This window comes from Haliaeetus albicilla, chromosome 3 (assembly GCF_947461875.1).
Source record: "Haliaeetus albicilla chromosome 3, bHalAlb1.1, whole genome shotgun sequence".
Classification (NCBI taxonomy): Eukaryota; Metazoa; Chordata; class Aves; order Accipitriformes; family Accipitridae; genus Haliaeetus; species Haliaeetus albicilla.
In genome coordinates this window covers 53,557,423-53,580,603 of record NC_091485.1, presented here as the reverse complement: position 1 = coordinate 53,580,603, position 23,181 = coordinate 53,557,423, and the positions used below count along the sequence as shown (strand labels likewise).

General features: G+C 35.4%; 1 protein-coding gene across 5 annotated transcripts in view; it reads right to left on the bottom strand.

The window, feature by feature from the left end:
- The window catches only part of VPS13B (vacuolar protein sorting 13 homolog B), a 486,539-nt gene that overhangs the window by 320,189 nt on the left and 143,169 nt on the right, over positions 1-23,181 (bottom strand). For all 5 annotated transcript variants that reach the window (XM_069779759.1, XM_069779763.1, XM_069779758.1 and 2 more), the window contains exons 18-19: positions 8,370-8,504; positions 7,341-7,514 (exon numbers count right to left, since the gene is read on the bottom strand). In XM_069779759.1, the coding sequence (XP_069635860.1) occupies positions 7,341-7,514; positions 8,370-8,504 (309 nt within the window). The remainder of the gene's footprint in view (positions 1-7,340; positions 7,515-8,369; positions 8,505-23,181) is intronic.

Below are 23,181 nucleotides of genomic sequence, written 5' to 3'. Positions count from 1 at the left end.
GAGTTTAAAAAAAAGAAAGAAAAAAAGGATTTTTTAACAACTCTTTTTTTGTTGTTACTTTTACAGAATTTTCTAGGTTATGTGTTGTTTAAAGAGAAGGTGGTGACATTTCCTTCATGTACTTTAAAACCTGCATACCCCATATTACCCACCACTCAAGAGCTCAAATCTTCAGTTGCAATACTGAAGCACAAACTCATATCCCAAGAACTACAAGATCACCTACATTATCTATGGGCAGAACGCTGTTATCCTGAGTTAAAAGAAAGCAGAAAGTCAGGCAATGAGCTTCTAAAGAAAAAGGTATAAACCCAGAGGAGAATCAGGCTTTCCAACTCCCTCACTCAACAGATTCCCTAGAGCAATGTCTCAGGCTCCTGCTATTTGGAGTTGAGTCCCCAACTTCATTGTCCAAGTTTTGTTCTTATTTTGCCATATTACCAAACTCTTAAATGATACTATTAAGAAAAGGAAATTGGAAAAAGGCAAAAGCACTTCTTTGGCTAAAGTTATTACTCTTGAGTTCCATAGTGCAGCTGAACTACATCTCAAAGTCAGTCAGGCTTCAAAGAAAAACAGAAATATTTTCAGGGAACTTAACTACACAGGCTGACTTCCTAAAAACTGATAGGACAGATTGCAGCTTTTTTATGTTTGTTTTTTTTTTTTTTTTAAATATCAATTTTTTCAAGTACCATTTTACAAAACTCGGAATCCTATTTAGTTACAATTTCAGAATTCTAGGGTACATATATTGCTGAAGGATTTATGGAATTGAGAGAAACTGAATGCAATGGAAGCAGAGAGATGAAAACAGCTCTTCCCCCAAAAGGATTTGCAGAATTACTTGATGGAAAGTTGAACAAGCTGCCTTATTCCTGCATTGCGTAATTACTGTTCTATAACCAGAAGTTACTGCCAGTTGCCAGTGTTATGCAACCCAATGGAAATAATGTTAATCTAGTTAGCATAATATAGTATGTCCTTCCCTGATGCTACTCCCATGGACATGAAATTCGTAATTGGAGCCAGCAGAGTAACAGACCGTGCTTGAGGACAAGTTCACTGCCCTCTTAGAAAAAGTAGTAAGTGCTGAATCTTTGTAAGACAGTAGACACAGAGGTGATTCAGGTCTGGAAAAATATTTGATACTTAACCTGGCTGTAGTGCACAACTTATTAAGCTATGACGATAATAGGGGACGATGGAGCACACACAAGCTGGTCAATGTACAAAATTAAATGCATTTAAAAATAGGCTTTTACTTTCTTGGATAGGTGTTAACTAACTTGCATTTACCACTGTCACCAACTTGCTCTTCCCCACACCATCTTCCCATCCTGAACTGCTCAGTAGTACCACCAGCGGCCATCCCCACTTGAACTTCCGATAAAATTAAAGGATGTCAGACATGGCATTTACTACAGTTGACTAATTTCAAAATCATAAGAGAGAGAGAAAGGGAGGGAGAAATTGCATTACCACAAAATACTTGCTGCCACAAGTTCTGTCACTCTGAAAACTTCTAAGTTTAGCCTTGCAGTTCAGGCAGTTGAACTGCTATTCTTAATCCAATTTTTAAAACTGCAGGACATTATTAGAAAAATTCTTTTAAAAATGTACACTTATCTGAATTTAAATTCACCCTACTACAACAAAAGACTACATGAACTCTGTGATTTCAGTAACCTATACTATTAGCATTCATATTTTTCCAAGGCAAAATACGAGACTAAGCCAGATTTTAAAAGCAATTAAGAAGATATAAATGTTGTGTGCTGCAAGAGCACAGTACTCAAAAGACCAGAGTCCTGGCAACTATCATAATCCTTTTGAAATTGTTCATATTAAGATTAAAGATCACTTTGTTCCTCTATTCCCACAACTAGTTGGTATGGTAAAAAGATCAGTCCCCTAGTTTTATATGTAACATCTTTAACATTTGCTCTCCTTTCTGTGCATGTGATTAAATGTAACATTTTGAAATCCCAAAGTTCTGAGAAAAACATAAATCCTTGTCCACAGCTGCTGTTTGACTCTGGAAACACATGCATTTTCTTTTCAAGCATCTACCATCAAAAAATCCCGAAGGACTTGAACTGGAGAACACCTGCATCTCTTCATTTAGTTCCAATAACAGAGTCTAAACTTCAAAATTACAAAAATAGATGCTATGTTCAGCTGCAGTTACATTCTGCCCCTAATTCCCGTGAACAAAAATGCTAAGAGCATGAAATCATTCAGGCAAGCTCTGTCATCGAGAGGATAAGATTTTTTGCACCAGAAGCCCAGTGGGAACTTGATAGAAAACTGGCAACAATTACAGATAAAGTACATAGTGAAGTCCTCAGGGAGAGGAAAGGAAATGTAATAAGATAGATGGGTATAATTTTTACACATTTATGCCCAAACCACAAATGTGAATTGTCTTTAATTACTCCAATATATTAAGCATTTTTACTCATTCATTGTATCAAATCTTTCCAAAATACTTCAAATTAGTTTATGAATTCTCTTTTACAAGGTGTCTTTTATTTACTAGCACAAGCACTCACATAAATTAGCACTGAAAACTTAAAAAACTTCATTGTTCCAGCTTTAAAATCCAGACTTTGCAGTATCCCCAGTCTAAGCAGTCAAAAAAAAAAAGTCAAGGAGAGGCTTTCTTAACTGCAAGAAAGAGGGAGTTGGGGGCATATATAGGTATGTATGCATAAAAACAAACATAGGTAAAATCTCTGACCTCCTTTCAAATAAATTCTAACAGATAAAAAATCAGCTGGTTTATTACAGGAAAAAAATAATGTTCTTCCTGGTACAACATTTATGGCACTTTTTTCATGTTTGAAGATGTGATTTCTGCAGTCTTAAAAATATTTTCACTTAATTTATTTTTTTCTTTTGGGGTTGGGGGGGAGACAGAATGGAGTGATCTCATCTAAACTTACAAAATATTGACAGTGGAGAATAAAACCCCCAAATCTTTGGAAGTTCAAGAAAAAAGTAACTTAAATGAGAAATACCAACTTTTTCAAGGTTGAATATTTGCTCTTCAGCCTTCAAGCAGCCTTCACAAACTACAGAAGCCTTCTTACTCTTACTTGGCTCCAGTGGGTACATAAATGTCCCACGCATGAGCATGATATTAATACAGGTACTTTTGTTTATTCCCTTATTTCACTGCTGCATTACTGAATATTTAAGCTGATCTCAAAGAAAACTTTATTAATTTTATTATTTTAGTTTCTCTTGATTTATATGTAATAAAGCTCTCCATACACTCGCTCTGCACGCCCTCCCAATTATTCGGTATAGCAAACCAAACAGAGTTTAATCAGCTCACTTCATCTATTTGGCAGCTGCTCATAATTAAATACTAACACCAGCATTCATTTTGAAATCTCCCTATTTCTCTCAAAGGCCAGGTGAAACAAACAAGGTCTGCAGCTTGCTCCGAGGGTTAATAAAGCCTTTTTTTTTTTTTTTTTTTTCAGAGAAGCAGTAAGAAGACCTTCCCAAGCCCTGGGGTAACAGAATAATCTCCTCTCTTGTATCATTTTATATACTGCAGTCTAGATAAAAATTGGGGAGCATATCCACTGATTTTTACAACTATGCACAGAGATACCTGGGGCAGTTTTTCATACAACGGAAGCGTCTAAAATTAAAAGCACCAGCATGCAGACTTCTATTTAAGGACTAAACAAAATTATATTTCTATTCGCTAACCCTAAACACTTCCTCTGACATAGGTGGATCAGTTTTCCACTGTGCTAATGACACTTTGTGCATCAAACAGTGAAACACTCTTCCTAAATAATCATCAGTATATGCACTTGCTATACATAATACTTTGCCTGTATATGCTATACATCACACACTTGAATGCTGCCCTTTTTGGAATTACATTTTATAGAGTCTTTTCCTTTGCTGATTATACTCAATGCAGTATGGTACTCCTAGAACCACTGTTTTTTTCTCTTCCTCTCAGCAGCAGCAAGTGAAATAGCAAGAAATAAAATACTACTGTAAAATGCTTTATCACTCAAATTGTAAATACACCCTCAATCTTTGCAGGCCCACCTACAGACAAGCAGTAAAAGGAAGCTGCACAACTGTCCTGGTCACCCTGGTTCATATGTTTCAAGTGGTACAAGACAGTAGACAGCTGCTGACTCAACAAGGAGAGGAGGAGGAAATGTCCCCTTACCTGTTCTCCAGGTAAATATGCCCTGATTTATTCAACAACCTCATGCCATTTGCACAACCTCCTCCTTAGCATTTTATATCCAAACAACTGCTTTGATTTCAGACCAAGTTGTTTTCCATTCAACTTCACAGATGCATAATGAATTAATTAGTGACTCTTCCTTCACTAATCTTTATATAAGCAAAAGATTTTTAGAAGTCACTTACATAGGCATTGTATTGTATTCCAAGATTCTTCCAGAGTACCCAGAAATTCCCCAGCAATTGCTTCTCTTGGTTTGACACACAATAAGTTATTACATCATTCTATTCTTAACAGGGATGGCTAACTTGCAGCTATTTAGCTTTGTAACTCTCCAATGCACCTGCCCCGCTGCACAGTGTGACCAGCAGCTCCACTGACACTGAGTTTGCAAAGTTTTCTGAATCCTTGTATATGGGGAGAAGTAAACTGAGTTTATCTGAGTGCTGGGTGACAACTTATCCAATCCCACCAAACTGGAACTGCTGTCCCTCTTAGCTCTTTTGAGAAATCATGGATGTATTTTGAGAGCATCAGCTACGCAGCTATTTGTATGTGTACTTTGTAGAGTTGGCAGACTTGGCCAACCCTGGCCTTATCTCCAGCAATCTGATAACACTGAACAATTCTAGATGACTTTTCTCATCTCTCCTGGACGGCTTTTTTCATTCTTTCTACAAGCAGGTTTCACTACTCTCTTCATTCTTCTCTGTAGTCCAAATTCCTATTCCAGAACATCATATCTAACATTATTAAGATAAATTGCTCAAATGCACAACTTCAATACTGCACAATCATCTCCAGTAGTACAGCTTTAAACAACCCTTTTATTCCCCTGAGGCATAAGTTGAATTTGCTGTCAAATTATCCAGTATAGCTTTCTTAATTCCCAGAAGTGACTGCAACTGACAGCAAAAGCATTTTTATGCTATCACTTCATATTTTCTCTCCATGTTTTCACAGTCATAATGGAAAGGATAGCCCTGTCTCCTGCATTAAGTTGCCTCAGTTCCTTCAGCAAGTATTTGAAAGCAAAGGCTTTAATTAACTCCCTCATCCTTTGTATAGAACCTGAGATGATTTAAACATTAATGTTTCCTAGTTTAGTTTATATATATAAAAAAACCACCAAAACTAACAAATCATTTGCAGTACACTATTCTTCATGTTTACTGGGACCAAAGCTTTAACACATCAGTCAGCTTTTCCTTCTCATTTGTCATCAGTCACAGGTGCCACCTTACACATCTAGAGAAGCAGAGCTAGAGTCTGAGCATGCAGGTTAGTAACTACCACTGAGTATGTGGAATCAATGCAACTTTCCAGAGGCACTGGGAGGGGGGGTGGGGAAGTGGGGCACACAGGTGAAGTGTCCAGTGAGTTTTCAATTCTAAAATCTTAGCGTTTTAAATGTATCTCCATTCATCTACAAAACAGGTACCACAGACACTTGTTTATTACAAACCAATTTTCTGCCTTTCAAAGTCCTGGCATATGAGTCTGGCCAGCACTTCATTTGTCGGTGCCTTAATTCTCATAGGCATCTCCTGTCACAACCTATCAAGTACTCTCTACTACCTAATTGGACTATCCATAATACTGATGAGCTAAAATGTATGTGATCACTGTGACCTGCAACAAAAGCAATAATTCTATAATATAGGCAGCTCCTTCAAAATTTAATTAATATTCTAAGACAAAAATCAGAAAATTAAACTGAAAAGATCCTCAAAAAAGCCAGTTAAACTGAACAGATCCTCAAAAAAAGGCAGAAAATGCAATAATCAACAACAGTAATAAATACTATTATTATGAACATTTAAAAGCTACTTAAGTGAGACAACAGGTGCAACAGATTTTCACTTTTTTTAAAAAACGGATCTGAAAAATTCAGAGTGTTGAGTCATTAATTCCTTTTCAGCAATGTTTTAGGGGCAGGAATTTAAGATAATTGTTATAAAAACATTGCCGTAAACATTTCCAACATGATGCTCTCCAAGAAACATACAAGTATGGTTACTGAAAAAATAACCTGACAACTGCTGGAGTGCATAGTGGCTCACAAATATTTACTTTACATAAGATTCAAGTGTTGCTTACATATGCACATAAAAATTACAAAGATGGTAATAAATTCACTGTTACTTTTCAGACTAATGACATTCAATAACCATTACACACAAAAAAAAGTAGAGGAAAAAAAGCACAATTTTCAGTTTATTTTTGTGTTTCATAATATTGGGGTCAGCTAATTCTTTTGCCTTCCTTAAACTATATGCTTTTTTGGGTTTGTTCCCCCCCTCATTTGATTCCACTCTTAGCATGGCAACAGGATAAACTTCTAAAAACACGAAAGCATGATTTTTAAAATGCGCCATACTGACAGCAAAACATAGATCCATGTGTATTTTACAAACTATATTATAGTTATTTTAAACTAGATACATTTCAAAATTGTCGGTGTTGCTTTAAAATAGACCCATGTTTTGTTTAAAGCCCACAGAAACCATAAGAATGTCAGGTAAGAGTACTTATGCCCACAAAGTCCACAACACCCTTAAATTTATCCAAGCAACTCTCTGAAAACATTAACTTGTTTCTCATTTAAATCCACCACACCACCAAGCTTGATGACGTCAAATGTGTGCTCTGTAGCATTTTAAAAATCACCTCTTTATTATTAACAAATTTTATGATAAACAAATTCTTAATTTAAATATACATTATGCTGCAAATTTATATGAACCATTTTGAATGCAGTATGTAAATTTCTGTATAAGAAGCTCAACCCAATAGATAAAGGCAAGAAAAAAACAAAACTAATATTTTCAACATGGATCTTGCTCCCCCCCTCAAAAGTTTAGAAAAGGTTCTGTATAAATAATTTAAAAGCCAACCAAAGTCAATGAAGCATTCCTCTTTGAAGAAGACATACATCAAAATCCTTTTAGCTTTTGTGTCTCACAGTGAGCTAAAGTTATAATGCGTGCAGTATGTGAAAAAGATACTTTGGCATTTGGCACATTTTATATCAAGCCCCTCTTTTGAAAATTACATTGGATAGGAAAAATGTAATGTGATACCAGCTTAGCAAGAGTCTTGCACTTACCAGAATTGTGGCAGTGGTCCATATACTGTGGAATTTGGATTGTAAAGGCTACCAAATCTGGAGCTAAGAGAGATTCTGGCTTTCTACTCTCATTGAGCCATTTACTGCTGTGTAAGTCTCTGGTGTCAGAAGGGCCTTGAATTAAAGGAATCAGCTTCTCTTTTCCACAGTCACCTAAGATAAAGATTAGACTCCTTACAGCTTTTACCGTAACAAGATAAATTTTCAACACATACACATTCACTAGTCCAAAGAGAACAGCTATTAACATTGTAAATACAGAATAAGAAGAGGAAATAGAAAGAGCAAACTCATATAAACTGTTAAACAACTTCCTCAATGTTATCTTGTAAAACGTCTTTACATCCAGGAGGATTTCAAATAAAGTAATCAATTCTCTTTAAAATAGTAATTCCATCCCAACTTTATAACATAATATCTTTAAAAATCACCATGAACTCAATTTAGAGTTAAATATACTATGTTTTTAATGTTCTTGACATTAGCTGCCTTTATATATGAAGACATCATAGACATTGATAGGAAAAGTTCCTGCATGCTCTTCAAGAAAAATTCTGTTAAAGAAATTTAAAACCTATTTATCACAGAGCCCTCAAAAATTTCAAAAGCAAGATACATGCTTCTAGTATTAATGGAAAATGAAACATTAAACAACAGAATACATCGAAATTATGCTACGAATAAAGCAAAATGCAAATATTCTGTGCAATATGAAAATGCAGTTATTCCAGTTTCTTCAGTGCTTTCAGATTAATATTTGTCTCAGCAGGAAAAAAAAAAAAATCTTTATTTTTTTATTCAGTGTAAAAATTGACTATACTGGGGCCAGACTGGATCATCCTGGCATACTTAACAATAATAATAAAAACCCCAAAACAGAATACAAAAAAACCTCTCTGATTCATAGGAACAATGAGTAAATTCTTGTTTCAGTAACTCTCCTTGTAAAAAGCAAGGCCAATTCTCCTATACAGGCAATAAAGTTTTACATGGTCCAGCTGCACATACCTGGGGCTTTGGCACAAATTTTTATTGATCCCACGGTCCCAGAGGCACATTTGACCAATGATGTGCCGCAGTACTTCAATTCAACATTCTGGATTGAACCCTCAAGAGTTGGCAGGGGATTCTTAGATTTCACACCTAATAAAAGAAAACTGCAAATGTACTAGCCGGTTGAATTTAAATATTTTTATATTCCTTCACCAAGGCATTTAAACTTAATTATACTTTAATTATCTACCTTAGATGTTCTTATAGCATTTTTGTTGTGATTCACAGTTTTTAAATGGAAGTGAGAGAATGCTGTATATGGGCATTTTAATACAAAGTTATGCATAAAATATATAAAGATACTGTGAGGAAAACACACAAGGCCACTTAGAAATTGGAATAATAAACATGTATATATACACATACATACACTTTTGTTTTCACTTTATAAGTGCCACCTCAACTATTCTCTTTCATGTTTTTATTATGATCCTTTCATTTCAGGATCTTAAAATGACTAAGTGTTTTCAGCTTACATTTAGACGACAACATTTTACTTGGTAGCAATGTAAAGCATTAAATCCATGCAGCTGAACGGCACAGAAAGCCAATGGCACACTTGCCATTTTTCAATGGAAACTGGAGTTCAAACCTTGCCTTAGGTCAAAAGTGGAAATAAGTTTTGGTGGTCTTTCTTCAGCCCCCATTTGTGCACACCAGAAAACTACCGCACCGGTTGGAAGAAATTGGTGCTATTGGCAGTCACTTCTGAAGAGCTGCATAGAACCATGGCAGCAGCAGCAGGGGATCTTACAAGTCAGGACTGAGATATGTTGGCAGAGCTTGAGGGCAGCCCCCAAACAGCCCCAGAGCATGGGTGGAAGAAGCCAGCCCTCCTATTCTGTACAGCACTGCCTATCAGAAGAAAATACGTAAATTTACTTGCAAATTGGAAATAAATAGTTTCAACACCTGTAAGAATTATGAAAGGAAAAACTAACAGAAGTTACCATTTTTTATGGGTTTTTCCCCTCATGCAAAAGTGACTTGGAATTTGTCAGTTAAAATTGGCGAGCAGCTTGTTAATTATGCAAACATTAGTATAATTATGGAACTGTTTCCTCGCATATGTAATATAGAATTTGTTCCAAAATCCATAATTATGCAAGGAAAGTATTATAGAATATCAGGTAAAAAAACCAACTTTAAAGCATTTTGATATGTGTGTCAAGATTATACACATTAAAGAAACTTAATATATTCTCTACAGAATTAACTCAGTAGTTTTTTTGCACAATCTCCTAAAGACTTATCCCAAAGAACAACCTTTAACATATAATAACTAGTACACAAAAATTCCTAAAAAATGATAGGAAACAGAAGATTTAGGATTAAACCTGGTAATTGTGCTTACTTCACTGTGCCTATTCCAGTTCCTAAACATTGAAGTGTATTTGGTAGTGCATATACAATCATTTGGTAAGCAGACTTCCTGACATATATTCATTTAAGTTTTGTTCTGCTACGACATTAAAATAATTTTTTAATAAAAAGTACTTTCCAAAATAGGAAGAGAAAAGCAGCATACGAAGAGACACATGGCATTTAGTAAACCAGACTGACATGTGAAAGTAGGTTCCACATTCTGTGCATACTTTGTTACCAAAATTTAGCCTGTCTTTTGTGTTCGAGGTATGCCCAGCCTTTTCCCAATTTGTGATTCAGGAGGGCTTCAGGCTCAAAGAATGCTCCCTGCAACCCATTTGTGTGCCTGCCACTAACAACACCCCATCAGTTCTCAGTCTGAAAGATCAGCTACCAGTTTTAGTCTCGTGAATACACCCTCATTCCCAGTCTTGCCCAGGGTAAGCCTCTTTTAAAGCTGAAAATCCCCTTTGATCTAAGGTGTAGTATCAGACACAACACATGAATTTGTCAAAAGCTGATAGGGTATCTTTAGGCATCTCCTAGTCTTGGCTCTGCCTCCTCATACCTCCTATAAACTTGTGCAAATAGAGGCCATTGCGTTGAAAAGAAAAAAGAAAAGAAAAAAGAAAAAAAAAGTATGTTTTTCCATGTCTTCTGCCTATTCCAAACCAAAGATTACAAAATACTGTTAGTAGCAGCCAAGATTACAGTCAAAGCAAAACACATTTGAGTTCATAATTTGACCCCCATCTTTCAAGTCTTCTCAAAACTGGTAGCTTCTTGCTGTTCCCATCTTCCAGCAACTCTTTTATGCTTCAAAATACAAAGTGTGATGCCCAATACATTTCTCTCACTTCACTATGGAAGATCAACTACTTTTAAAACCAAGTATTTTCCATCATGGAGTCCGCTTTTAGATGCATTACCCTGGACAACCTCTCTGCATTAAGACTAAAACTTTCCATGTTAGTTACATGCATAACTTGAATTTTGTTTTAGTATCATATTTGAAAACAAGGAACCAAGTTCCAGGTGATCATGCTCCCTATTTGTTTCTATTCACTCCTATTCCCTCACCAAATGACTTCTGGAATCGTTGAATTTCAACAAGATATGGCAGCGTTACTGAAGACATTTATTTCCTACAATCTGCATAAAAACGTGGGTATATTTGTCCTGCTACCTGACCAGTCAGCATATGCATCACAGTCAGCAAAGCATAGCTCAAACTATAGCTAGTGCACTGTTTTTCACCCAGCCAATATTTAGGGATCATGATGGGAAGCTAGGAAAGCTGAATGGCTTGACTTTTAAGAAACCCACAAACCCTTAATACGTAATCATATAATTAACTATTATATTTTAATGCATACGAAGAAGTAACTGATAGCAGTAAATAAACTATTTCTTTCTGTAACATCTGTTAGAGGGATAGGATGAACACCTCAATAATTTTCAACTATTTGAAAAGAAAATAGAAGAGTATTAGGAAAACATAGCATAATCATGCTCCTCTGTTTCTACGTTACTTTGATGTCAAATGGCATCATCATCCTGCTCCCAGTTTTAACAGCTGATAACCACAGCACACCACAGTAATCAAGGAGAAGTTGCAAGAAATATTAATTCTGTTCAGGTTGCACAACTCTGGACAGGGGGATACTCAGAAAACCCATTTATTAAATATTAAAATCCTATACAGAGCCTACAGTAAGGAATAAGGAACTTAGGATGTCTAACTAGACTTTCATCACAAAGACAAAAATCACCTGAACCTAAGGTGATTTCCCCTTACTCAATTACAAGTCTCTTTTTCAAAGTACAGAAAGTTTAGAGACTTTTAGTGAACCATTTATAAGGAATAGGTTTAATATAGGGAAACAGCACATTTTCTTAAGTCTCTGAAAATTTTTGGAAATTATGAACCATCCCTCAAACTGATCAAATTGGCAAGGTGCTCTATAAGAATAAAGAAGCCTTGTTTCCTACGTATGCCTCTGACTATCTGTAGCTTCCATCCATGTAACTTTAGTTCTTCCCAAATATCCTCCCTTATTATCTCTTTCATCATTATAGTATCATTATAAAATCAAAGTCTCAACAGTTGTACACATAGCTAAAATATTCCTTAAATACCTACTTGAGCAAACAAATGTTTAAGCGAGTGAAGACTGGGGCTTCCTTCCCTCTCCTCAATGTTTATAAACTTTTTTGAAGTAGTGTCTTCTCACAGGGTTGATTGAGCAGGAAAATGTTAAAACTCCTAGACAAGAAATGCTTCATGCCTCCAAATACTAACTCAAATTTAGTATGGAGACAAACACTCCATAGGATTTTAATTAAGACATTGAGCATGAATTCAAAGAGGAACTAGGGAAACGAAATCTATCATTGCCAACAGCAACATTATCCAAATTCAACGTCCTGCAAATGAAACATGAGAAAGGCTTATTTCTAAGGTGCAAGACAACAAAGTAGAATTTGTGCTGTACTCGCTCTGGAATCACGCTTTCAAAAGCAGCACTGTGATTTACTTGACTTTGTTGCTCAGTGGAGTCAAAATTGGAGAACAGAGCAACCATGTTTGTTTTTCAGTACACCTCACATTTTCTTTAGTTAATTTATTATTTTCATCAAGAACATGGTAATCAAAGACTTTATGAAGATAGACACATATACCTGTCTCCACCAAATATAATCTATGGCTGCTTCCAGATGAAAATGATGATTTTCTAGTTGTGTGATTTTTGCACGGGAAACATCTCGCCCATTGTAGAACTATTTGCAGTAAAAATCAAGTCTTTCCTTCCCAATATGTAACCATGTTTATACTTGGTGGTCAAACATAATCTGTTTTAGCTGAATCACTCTTATCACACATGGAATACAACACATCATGACAGACCTGAAAAGGTGTTCTTTCCGTACTGCAGAATGCCAAAATAGGCAGAAAGGTTTTCTAACTTAAAATCTACTATGCCTTGACAATTTACACTTTGTGCACACAAACTCACTTTAATTTCAACTCCAAGCCTAAATAGCCATTTTGTTCTAGAAACATGCACAGAAGTATCACACCATTGAGGAAGGTTCTCCCACACTTTAAAGCAGGCATTCACATCCTCCCCCCAAACTTTTCCGGTCATAGCTTTGATCCTCTCCAGGTACATAACCCAACTATGCAGCTTGCCCCAAGTCCCTACATTCAATGACATTCTATGTGCAAGCAGGAGGGAATCAAATATCTAAAGGCAGGTCACAATTGTGTCTTTATAGATCAGCCCAGGATTTCTGCTAACAAGCCTATTAATGCTAGGCAATATTTTAATTTTAGACTTTTTTTAAACAAGTTACCTAACTAGTGATTTTACCAATGGCTTATACATCTTCTACCAATCCATTCGTGGTAAGGTGAATTTGCAATGATTAATGGAAAACCAAGGTACAAAATCTAAACTGATCAATAAGAAATACAGGAAACCAGCAAAAGAGGTATGTTACTGATTCTGAGGACAAGAGTCAGGACTATGTGCCGCCAAATCCCTGAAATACAATAAATAATTCTTTAGAAAGATCATAAAAGAGAGAACTGCAAAGTATGAAATAGGAAATGAATAAGGCATGACTAAAACTTCTAGAAACAGCTCCACATGAATTCTCTCCATATTTAGGTTATGGCCTCAGAAGGAAAAATTTCAATATTTAAAGCATTAAGTACCAGTAAACTATGCTTTGGCAACATGATATAGTAAAAGACTGTCACATACATGTCAAAATGATTTCAAACTCAGTAAAAAGACAAATCCATGAATAAAAGCAAGGAGCTATTAACCAAACGAAATAACATTTAGGCCTAAGTCTTACTGGAATCAAGAAAAAATGTCCAATTATTTTCACAGAAATATATATTTAAGTTTTACACGACTGACACAGAAAAGCTAGTAAACAAATCAAAGCATAAGAGAAACCTCATTTCTTTCATGAGAGATACTCATTTGCGTGCAGTCCCTGCTTAAGCAGTGCCCTCACTGAGAACTTCTGAAAGTCTGTACTGAACTTGGTTAGAGACGGCACTTCTGAGGAACTTGAAGATAAAACCAAACTTAATTCCTTCCTCCTTGCAGTACAAACATAACAGAAGCCACAACGACCAGCTCTAGCTGGCATTGGCCCTACTTCTCACATTCAAAGCATTGGGGGAGCATGAGCTTTCATGTTCTTCCTTGCAGTAAAACAGCAGCAGTGTAGGAACTTCAACAACTTGTTCGATCACTGTGCTTCCTTGCACACAACACCTGAAAACACTGGGGGGTTTGTGTTTGGGGTATTTTTTCTTCCTTTTTTTTTTTTTTAATTGGAAAAAAAGAGAAAAAGAGAGATTTTCTAAAATGTAGAAGCCAGGTTATAAATACTTTCTCAGTTTTTCCTGTAGTAAAACTAAATCTTTGTGATGAAGTTCCCCAAACATCTTTACTGTGTTCACAATTCCACATTTTTAATCTGTCACCATAGTCTGCAGACCACATTTTGCAGCCCTAATATAGACACTCACAGGCTATTATTTTCTTTCTTCTACAAAACAGTAATTCAGGCAGCTTATTTTACAGAGGTGTCAAGAGATTGGTCTATTTTTTTCTAACTCAACTTTATTTAGCATTACTATTGCTATTCTGATCATCATAATTATTTATTTTCTTGTAACTGTGTCAACCAGTTTTCAGTCTATATATCACTATATTCTAAGAAATTACTGTTTCATCCCCACCCACTCCCAAGACCTAACACGGCAATAACAACAGGATTATAGTAGACTTGTCTTGCCTCCAATGTATGGCGAGGTGGACAGATTTTCTGCTGTCTTGAGCTTCTTGTGCCACAGTTCCACACCTAAAAGAAACCTGTCCTAAAAAAAAAAAAAAAGCTCTGCTTTCATTTTCTCTTCAACTATGGTACTCAAAGGAAAATGCATGGAAGGGTGAAAGCAGTTATTGACAGACTGAAATACTCCCTAAAGAAGGTCAAGCTGCTTTCTTCTTGGGCAACAATAACTAAATATTTATCTATGTAAGTATCTACCATTCTCTTCATCAGAACATAAGCTGCAAAAAGCACATATATGCACACACACACACAACACAAAAATTAATCTCCTCACATACTTTCAGTATTTTCACAGACAGATTTCAGGGCCAAGCACACAGCCAGTCATACACTGGTCTTCACTTTGGAGATGAATATTAAAACCTCTGTAACTAACCACTTTAATCCTTAAACTGCCTGTAAACTAATTAAGGCTTCTCCATTTCCTAAACACTAAAAAAGACATAGGACCATCATTTAGTAATTGGAGATTTACATATTGCAAAAAAAATTTCCCAGCTTGCTAAAGAACAACAGCATTTCGCCTACAGGGAGAGCCATTTATATCTGGCAAATCCCTGTTGCTACATTCCCGTTTTGAGACTCCACACAACACCCTTCATACAGGTCCCCACCTGCCTTAATCCACAAACTTCTTGATTTCTCTAAAATCCTACTTCAAATGGAGTTAAATAAAAAAACTGTGATTCAAAGACTGAAAACCAATATTGAAGAAGTCAGAGAACATTTGGAATAATATGTTTAAGGCATTCTAGGTCAGAGGCACCTTTGAATAATTCCTTATTGATAATCTGTTTTAAGTGATTATCCAGTCAGGTAAAATAATGCTTTAATTTTGAATGCTCATAGAACAACTAAGCATCTACCACTGAAAAAAGCCCACTTTTCTGAAAATACAACAGAGCTGGGAAACGTTTCAGAACTCCCCTTACCCATTGTACTAAGGCTGGTCAGCAAACATTTACGGACTTACTACCACAACCTATCAAAAGGACATTGACCATCCTGAAACATTCTCAGTGTAGGGTACAGAAATACAATCCATACAGCCCAACTGCTGCTCCTTTTGATCTAAACAGCCAACATTTAGTGGAGGAATACCACCTTCCATCTTTAAACATATATAGTACTGCAAATAGCTCTAAAACCTTGCTGTGAGAAGCGTAGTTTTGGGCAACTTTTTATTAACCTCATTATTGTTAACATGCAGGCTATTTAGGCATTGCCAATTATAAGCATACCTAATTGAAGCTATTATTTTAGATTTGGCAACATGACACTGGTCAGGACACAGGATTAAAGTAGCTTTAGTGGCACTGTTCCTGCTGTTGTAAACAGAGGTTCAAAAAGAAGAAAAGGATTGATTTTCTTTTCTGCACAATTCAACAGCTGCATTTCAGATACCGCTGTATCATTTGAGACAAATGGTAGAAGCCCAAGTTAATGCATTAAAACAACTTTTGTCTTCCAAGAAAATGCAGAAAAACTATCAGAATCTGAATTTCTAACTCTTAAAAAGCATGTCCTATCAATCCTCTTATCTATACATTGTCAGCGGACAAATGCTAAAAATGACATGGATGCAAATGCTTCCAGAATACAGATAAATAAGAACTTGAGAAACTTTCACCATAAAGTATTTGAAGCAAGATCCTGAAAAAGATGGAGAGAGGAAAGAGCTTACAGTTTCCACCCCTAGCAACACACCCTTTGGTTGGAAGCATGCACTCACGATCAGTTGCTTCCATCTGAGTCATATAAGCCTCTACCCCTTTCAAATACAGTAGTTTTGCTGTATCTGAGGATAAGTTCAATAGGTCATGCAAAATGTCAACACGTAAAGTATATTAAACCACTTTCTCATTAATATATGCTAATATGATCACCAAAAAAAATTAACTGCATTTTCTGTCCTGAGTTTCTCTTAAGTCTACTTCAAGTTCAATCCAGTACCAGTTCAAATGCCTTATCTTCAAATATGCTAAGTATAAGTTGCAATATATCTTAGGTTCTGGAATAAAACCTGTATTTTACAACCCTTCTGTTAGTATAAAGGTGCATAGTAACTAGAGAAAAAGGACATCTACAGCTTTCTAGGACAGCAAAATGTGGGATGAAAGAACAAAGTCTTAGAGAAACCAGAGGTCATCTCAGATCTCACCGCCTTCTGTTTCAACTGTGGAGCTCATTTCTCTAAAACGTATCTATTTAAACAAACTATTTGGCAACTACGAAACTAATAAAGCCTGGTTACCTATGAGTTTGTATTCCTTTGCCTCATTCACCAGAGCAGATGCAAACCTTAAAGTGCTATGTAACATACCTACTATGCAAGAGACAAGAAATGCCAGATCTCACCTGGACCTACACATGGTTATGAGGTTCCCTGTAACACACATGACACCTGGTCACCTGCTTGCTGTCAAACAGAGTATCTAATGAATGAAATCTCTCACAAGCTCAATTTGAGATAATTGCATATAGGACAGAACAGTTATGGACCACTAAAAAGGTCAACAGTTGAGGATTCTAGACCGCAAAGGTTTATAAAAATTCAAAAGAAGGGCAGGTGTGTTCAGTAACAGTATTATCAAAAAAATAAAGAACTAACATCTAAGGTGTAATCATTAACAGTTTGATTTCCTGAGTTGCTGGGGATGGTGGGGGAAAGCAAAAGAGAACATTAACATCTTTCAGTTAGGAAGTAAAGACAGACAGTAGTTGTGTAGTTAAAAGATGGACAACAGAGGTTGCTGTTGGGAACACTGACTGTTAAGAAGTAGGAAATAGCAGGAAGACAGTAATTCAGACAGGGTGGGTAAGTAAAACATGATAGATATTACATGGAAAAAGATTAAAATACACTATATCAGTATTATCTTGAACAGCCTCCCCATGATTTTCCTTTTCAGACAGTATATGCTGCTTTAAAGAACAGAAAGATCTGAGGGTACCCCCTCATATAGAGTTTTCCAGGCACATAGATGACAAGATTTCACTTTCTTTAAAAATGAGTTTTGTTTCTAACTGGAGTATCATTCAATCACAGTTTTCTATATGGCACTGCATTTCTTAATGATACCACCGTGCTCCTCCCAGCAATTTAAATTTACACTGTTTAGAATATAAACTTAAAAACACAATGCTCTAAGTTTAACAAAAATCTTTTTATTTTCTTTTAAATATTCCATGCAACTACTGAGGACTTAAAGAGAAACAGTACATTTAGTGTCTGGAATGGCAGTTTCTTACACCAGGAGAATATTAACCTTTAATCCTTGAAATCATTAAAGAAATGTTTGTAGAAATATTTTTAGCCTCTTTATCTGGTCAAAGTACTGGAAGTTAAGTCGTGTCTGTACAAACCAATCATTTCACCAGCAGTTTTATATTTCTTTAAAGCCTCATATAAAAAGCACCTGCTTAAAGTGAGTAATGGAGTTTTATATTCATTGCACTTAGGAACAGCGTATGTAACCTATTCCGTTTTCCTCCCTTGTGGAATATATTTCAGCTTATATTGCACAGCACATTACCGATGTGTATAAAGACTCTCTGATCAGCAATTTGGACTGCAGACAGCAACCTGCATGAGTACACTTTTTTCCCCTGCCTAAATACAGTATCCACTTGATTCACCAACACAAATTAAAACCATCCTTTAAATATGATGATCTCACCTTCACAGTGAATACATGAAGCCCATACATGCTAACACCATAACAATGTCAGGCTACAATCTACAGCATATACACTGCACAACCAACAAGCAATAGACGTGCTGTCAACATTATAAAAAAAGAAGCTTATATATAATCTTCTCTGGCTAAAGAATACAAAATCTCCATTAGCATGATTAATTTCTGAGAGGTTAAAAATCTTCCTGTCTATTAAGATACAAAAAAGAAGAAAATCCAAATGCAAGGGAAGTCCTGTAACACAGCATATATTACGGACACAATTTAATCTTGGAATTAGCATTTTGTCAAAAGAAAGCATGAAAAAGGGTACTTCCACACTATAGCTTATTAAAGCACATGCTTGTGACATACTTCTTTATAGTTGAGAAATTTAAGGAATTCCTTAACTCAACCTCAGCATAAGGTTTCCCTTCAGAGTTATTTACTACTGTATTTTGATAAAAGTATAAACTTGCAATAGCCTAACAATAGTGTTCTTAAGTTATAACAACATTCATATTGGACTCAAGTATGTAATATAGGCATGACCACGTTATAAAAAGAACATACTATTTTTAAGTAAGCTCCTGTTTTTCATTTAAAAAAAAACCCTGAACTTTGACAGGACTATTTAAATAATTTCTGTAAATACTTCTGCACAATTAACCAGAATCATACAACTGTATTCATGAATTCATTGTAATATGTATTACCATATTATGCACAGAAAGTACAATGATTTCAATGTATTTCAGTGTCCTTAGCAGACTGATTTATCCTCTATGCACAGAATCATACCTTCACAAAAGCAGCTGCTACCTTAAAGTAGACAGTTACTCTTTGCATCTTCTCCCATCCACTTCTCTTTAAGTTGCTAAGTTTTAAACAACATGGAAAATAAATTTGCCAGAACAACTTAAACTAAGCATAGAATTACCCGTCAGTATTATTGCACGTAAGTACTTACTCACTGAACTAAACAGGAAGGAGGACTATATTACATTAGCTTGATTAGTACCTCATGGAATGCTGCAGAAGAAGTTCTGAGGTCAAGGCAAGTTTACAGAGCCCATGAGAAGTAGAAGGAACAGATATTCTATAGTCATACATTTGAAGAAGTAATATCTGTGATTGGGGAAGTACAGTTTTCTAACTTACTGTGATTAGGTTAGCACTACAGTAAGCATGTTTGTTATAAATTTTAACTCTGATATACTTCATACAATAAATCTTAATAAATCTACCCAATATTAAAATATGGGAGGAAGAGAGGGCTTCAAAGTTAAAATGAAATCCTGATAAATCTTCACAGTATCTTAAAATGATATCCAAAGGAGAATTTGAAAACTAAAAAAAAAAATTAACTTTTTAATACAGAGGAACATTACTATGAACTTACTTTTTACAATGCTGGGGTTTTTTTGCCAATTAGATGTCCTTACCTAAATTTCAAATATGTACTGAATGTCCTTATAGGAATTATAGCTCGGCTTAGTTTATAAAAAGGAGGCCTATATGAATGCCAGTTGTATGCTTTTCAACAGAAGGATGTAAACTTATTTAGCAATGTTTTTCTCTTTCATCTTATCTCTAGTTTCTGTGTAGATTTATAATGCTCGTTGTTTCCAATTTTAACAAATCACCTAATGGCAGAAAGGAAAATATGTTAACCTTGGAATTATTTGCAGTTGTAGAAATCCCTTTTGTCTGGCTCATGCAAGGCCTGCAATCTGTTTTAAACACAGATTGTCTGTCTTTTGTCTGACAGCCACCAAGCTGCACAAATTACTTTCTGCCTGTTCACCTGTTTGCAGCTGTGTCTATAAGCTAAGGATTCTGTAGTTTGACTTGAGCAACCACTCCAGGATTGATGACATGTGCTGCTGATAAACTGAGCAATTTGAAGAAATTACTGGCTAAACTTATTGAAAGACATCTGTGCATGAGCTGAGAACTAGAAGCCTTCAATTGTGTGTTTGCAACCTGCAGTGCCGGCAATCTGTTTGAAGTGATACTCTTGTATAAGAGAGCTGGCCCTGACACAAAATAAGTAAAGCATCTTTGCAACATATTTCCTCACACACCAATAGAATTCTGCTCTTTTGGTCTTAAATATACTTCCTAAATAGAGGATATAACAACAATTAAGACTTCCTGTACTCATCTAGCAGAAGTAACTTCTTTTGAAGTGTTTCCATTTTTCACTCAGATTTGGCTTTTTCTGTATTCTTTCTCAGCCTTCTCCACTATACAGACTAGCTCTCAGCAGTTGATGGTAGCTTGAGCATCCCACAGGCACACTTACTCTTTTATGTTAGCCAAGAAGACATGCCTTTGCAGTATTATGGGTGTATAGCTCAACTCTTCCTTCCACTTGCAATACGTCATTACATCTTCAGCTAACTAATATTAACACCTGAAACTTCTGCTCTAAAGTTTAGTAATCAAGAAATTGTATTTCCAAACCTTGTGAATCTGGATAATGTTTGAGCTTCTGGGGGATGTTTGCAGACGTTAATTTTAAGCTCAGGAAGCCCAAGACTGCTATCTCAGGTTAAGCATGTGCATGCACATGTGTGTACGTATGAAATTCTTTAGGTTTATAAAAGCTCCACCAGACTGGTGAGCTGTGTGTGATGGCTAGTCGTTTCTAAGCTGTACATCACATTTAGCAAAATAAATTCCTAAGTCATTTGGGACACATTCTATAGTGATATACTTCAATGTCGCTCCCATTTCCTTTGTTCTTACACATTCAGCATAAATGTGTTTCAAGTATACATTGTGACAGAGTAAGTCAAAGCAGAATTCTACACATCTTCAAATGTTTTAGTAGCCCAGAATAACCAACAAATTAAAAACAGCACTAAAATAGCTTGATACAGTAATGAGGAAAAAAAAAAATGTAATTGAAGTGTGTTAAGCCTAAAAATGTAACGAAGTGCTTAAAGAACTTCCAAAGTGAGTAGTCAGAAGCACAGAAACTGTCCGCTTTCACATCTGCACATTAACCCTCTCCCATCCAAGCCCTCCTTTTATGCATTTAAAAAGTATTAAGTATGCTGTACTTAAGTATTTGCAGTGAACCATCAAACAAACTATTCATTTCACCTTGTTGCCTTTGCAACTAGTTCATACTAAAAGTCAAGGTACTAAAATGATCAAACAATCAAGACTTGTATCTGTGCTATTTGTTAGTTTTATAGCAAATTAAATCAGTGCTTCCATTTTAATTTCCTAAGTATTTGAAGGCAAATATTACCTTTAAAAGTATCTTCACAAACAAGATTTACTAACAATGACAATTTTGAAAATACATATCGTATTTGATGAAAAATTACCACTGTGCTTAAACACATTTGAAAATAGGAAAGCAAAGCTTTCAAGTTAAGTAGCTATATAAACTGGGCTTTCACATTTCAGAACCAATAAACTGGATTCAACACAGAACTGAAGTGACCTCCCGGAAAAAAGAATATAGTGTATGTGCATACAATAAATCAAGTCCTGATTATGTGCAGCTAATAACTATACATCACTAATAATAAAACCCTTAAGATACTGTGCTATAGCAGATATCTAAGTAAATACAGTACATTTTTATCTTTACCCTCTATGCATATTGTGAGTTCGAGCATTTTTAATGTCAGCTTTTATTTTAAAAGAGCTAAGTCGTGAGAACATTCTTATGTACCACTTCATAACTCTGACACCAAGTATGTATAAAAAGATTAGCCTTTATTTGGTATAAAATCAGTTGGCAGTTTTACATCTGTGCAATGCAACATAAATACCCCAGCTGGCATCTCAAGCTCACACACATATGGACTTCAAAACAGAAACTTCCTTATTTGCAGCACTGCCAGGGTAATTTTGTATACTCTGCATACTACAGCTATTTGTCAGGCCTCTGCAGGTGTGCACTGCACATAAACACACAGCTGTAGTCTAGCAAGCCAAGTGTTCCATCAAACACATAAAGGGAGACCTCAGCAGCTGGATTAGTCATCCCTGCAACAGGTCCAGGGAGAACAATATGGGTTAGTATTTTTGGAAAAGCATGGATGGTAAATTTATGATTATGCTGGCCTTACCAAATAACTGCTGGATTGTGTCATTTTTATGCAATGTCTACTTATTAAAGTTTTTGTTAGAATGGCTGGAACAGACTGAATATTTTTTAGTTTTTAATATAAACAATAAGGTAGTTTATGTATAAAATAGTTTATTAAGTGCAAAATGTTAAAAGGTTTTCATGCTAGTGGTTGGTTTTTGACAGATGTTACAATTATTTGCATTGGCTTTAACAGACAAATCACTGGAATCAATTATAGTTAGTATATCATAAAGTTTCTTACTAGTTATATATTAGACTTTGTCACATTTACTATAACTACATAGCATTTTTCTATCTCTATGTTTTTTTCTCCAACTGCTTAGATCACAGGTGAATTCCTAAAAACACTTGACAAAAAGAAGTGCAGAATAAACACTTTACTGTAACCTCCTTGCTTGTTTAAAGTATGATTTTAATGTTTTAAAAAAAAAAAACAATAAAAATTATTCTCTCTCAGAACTCTTTGGAAGACACTAGCATCCACAGAATTTCATGGTGGTCATATAGACGTTAAAAATATTTTAATCAACCAGAAAAAGCAGTAAGCCTAATTTTATGCAAATTTTCTTTAAGAAACTTCATATGTCAAAAGCAAGAATAAATGAATCAATAAGAAAATGAATAAAAATTTTAAAACAATTTGCCACCTATTTATCCAGAATGTTCAGTGTACGATATGTGTTTCAGCATTTAAAAATTGCCTCAGAAAAGATGAGAAAAT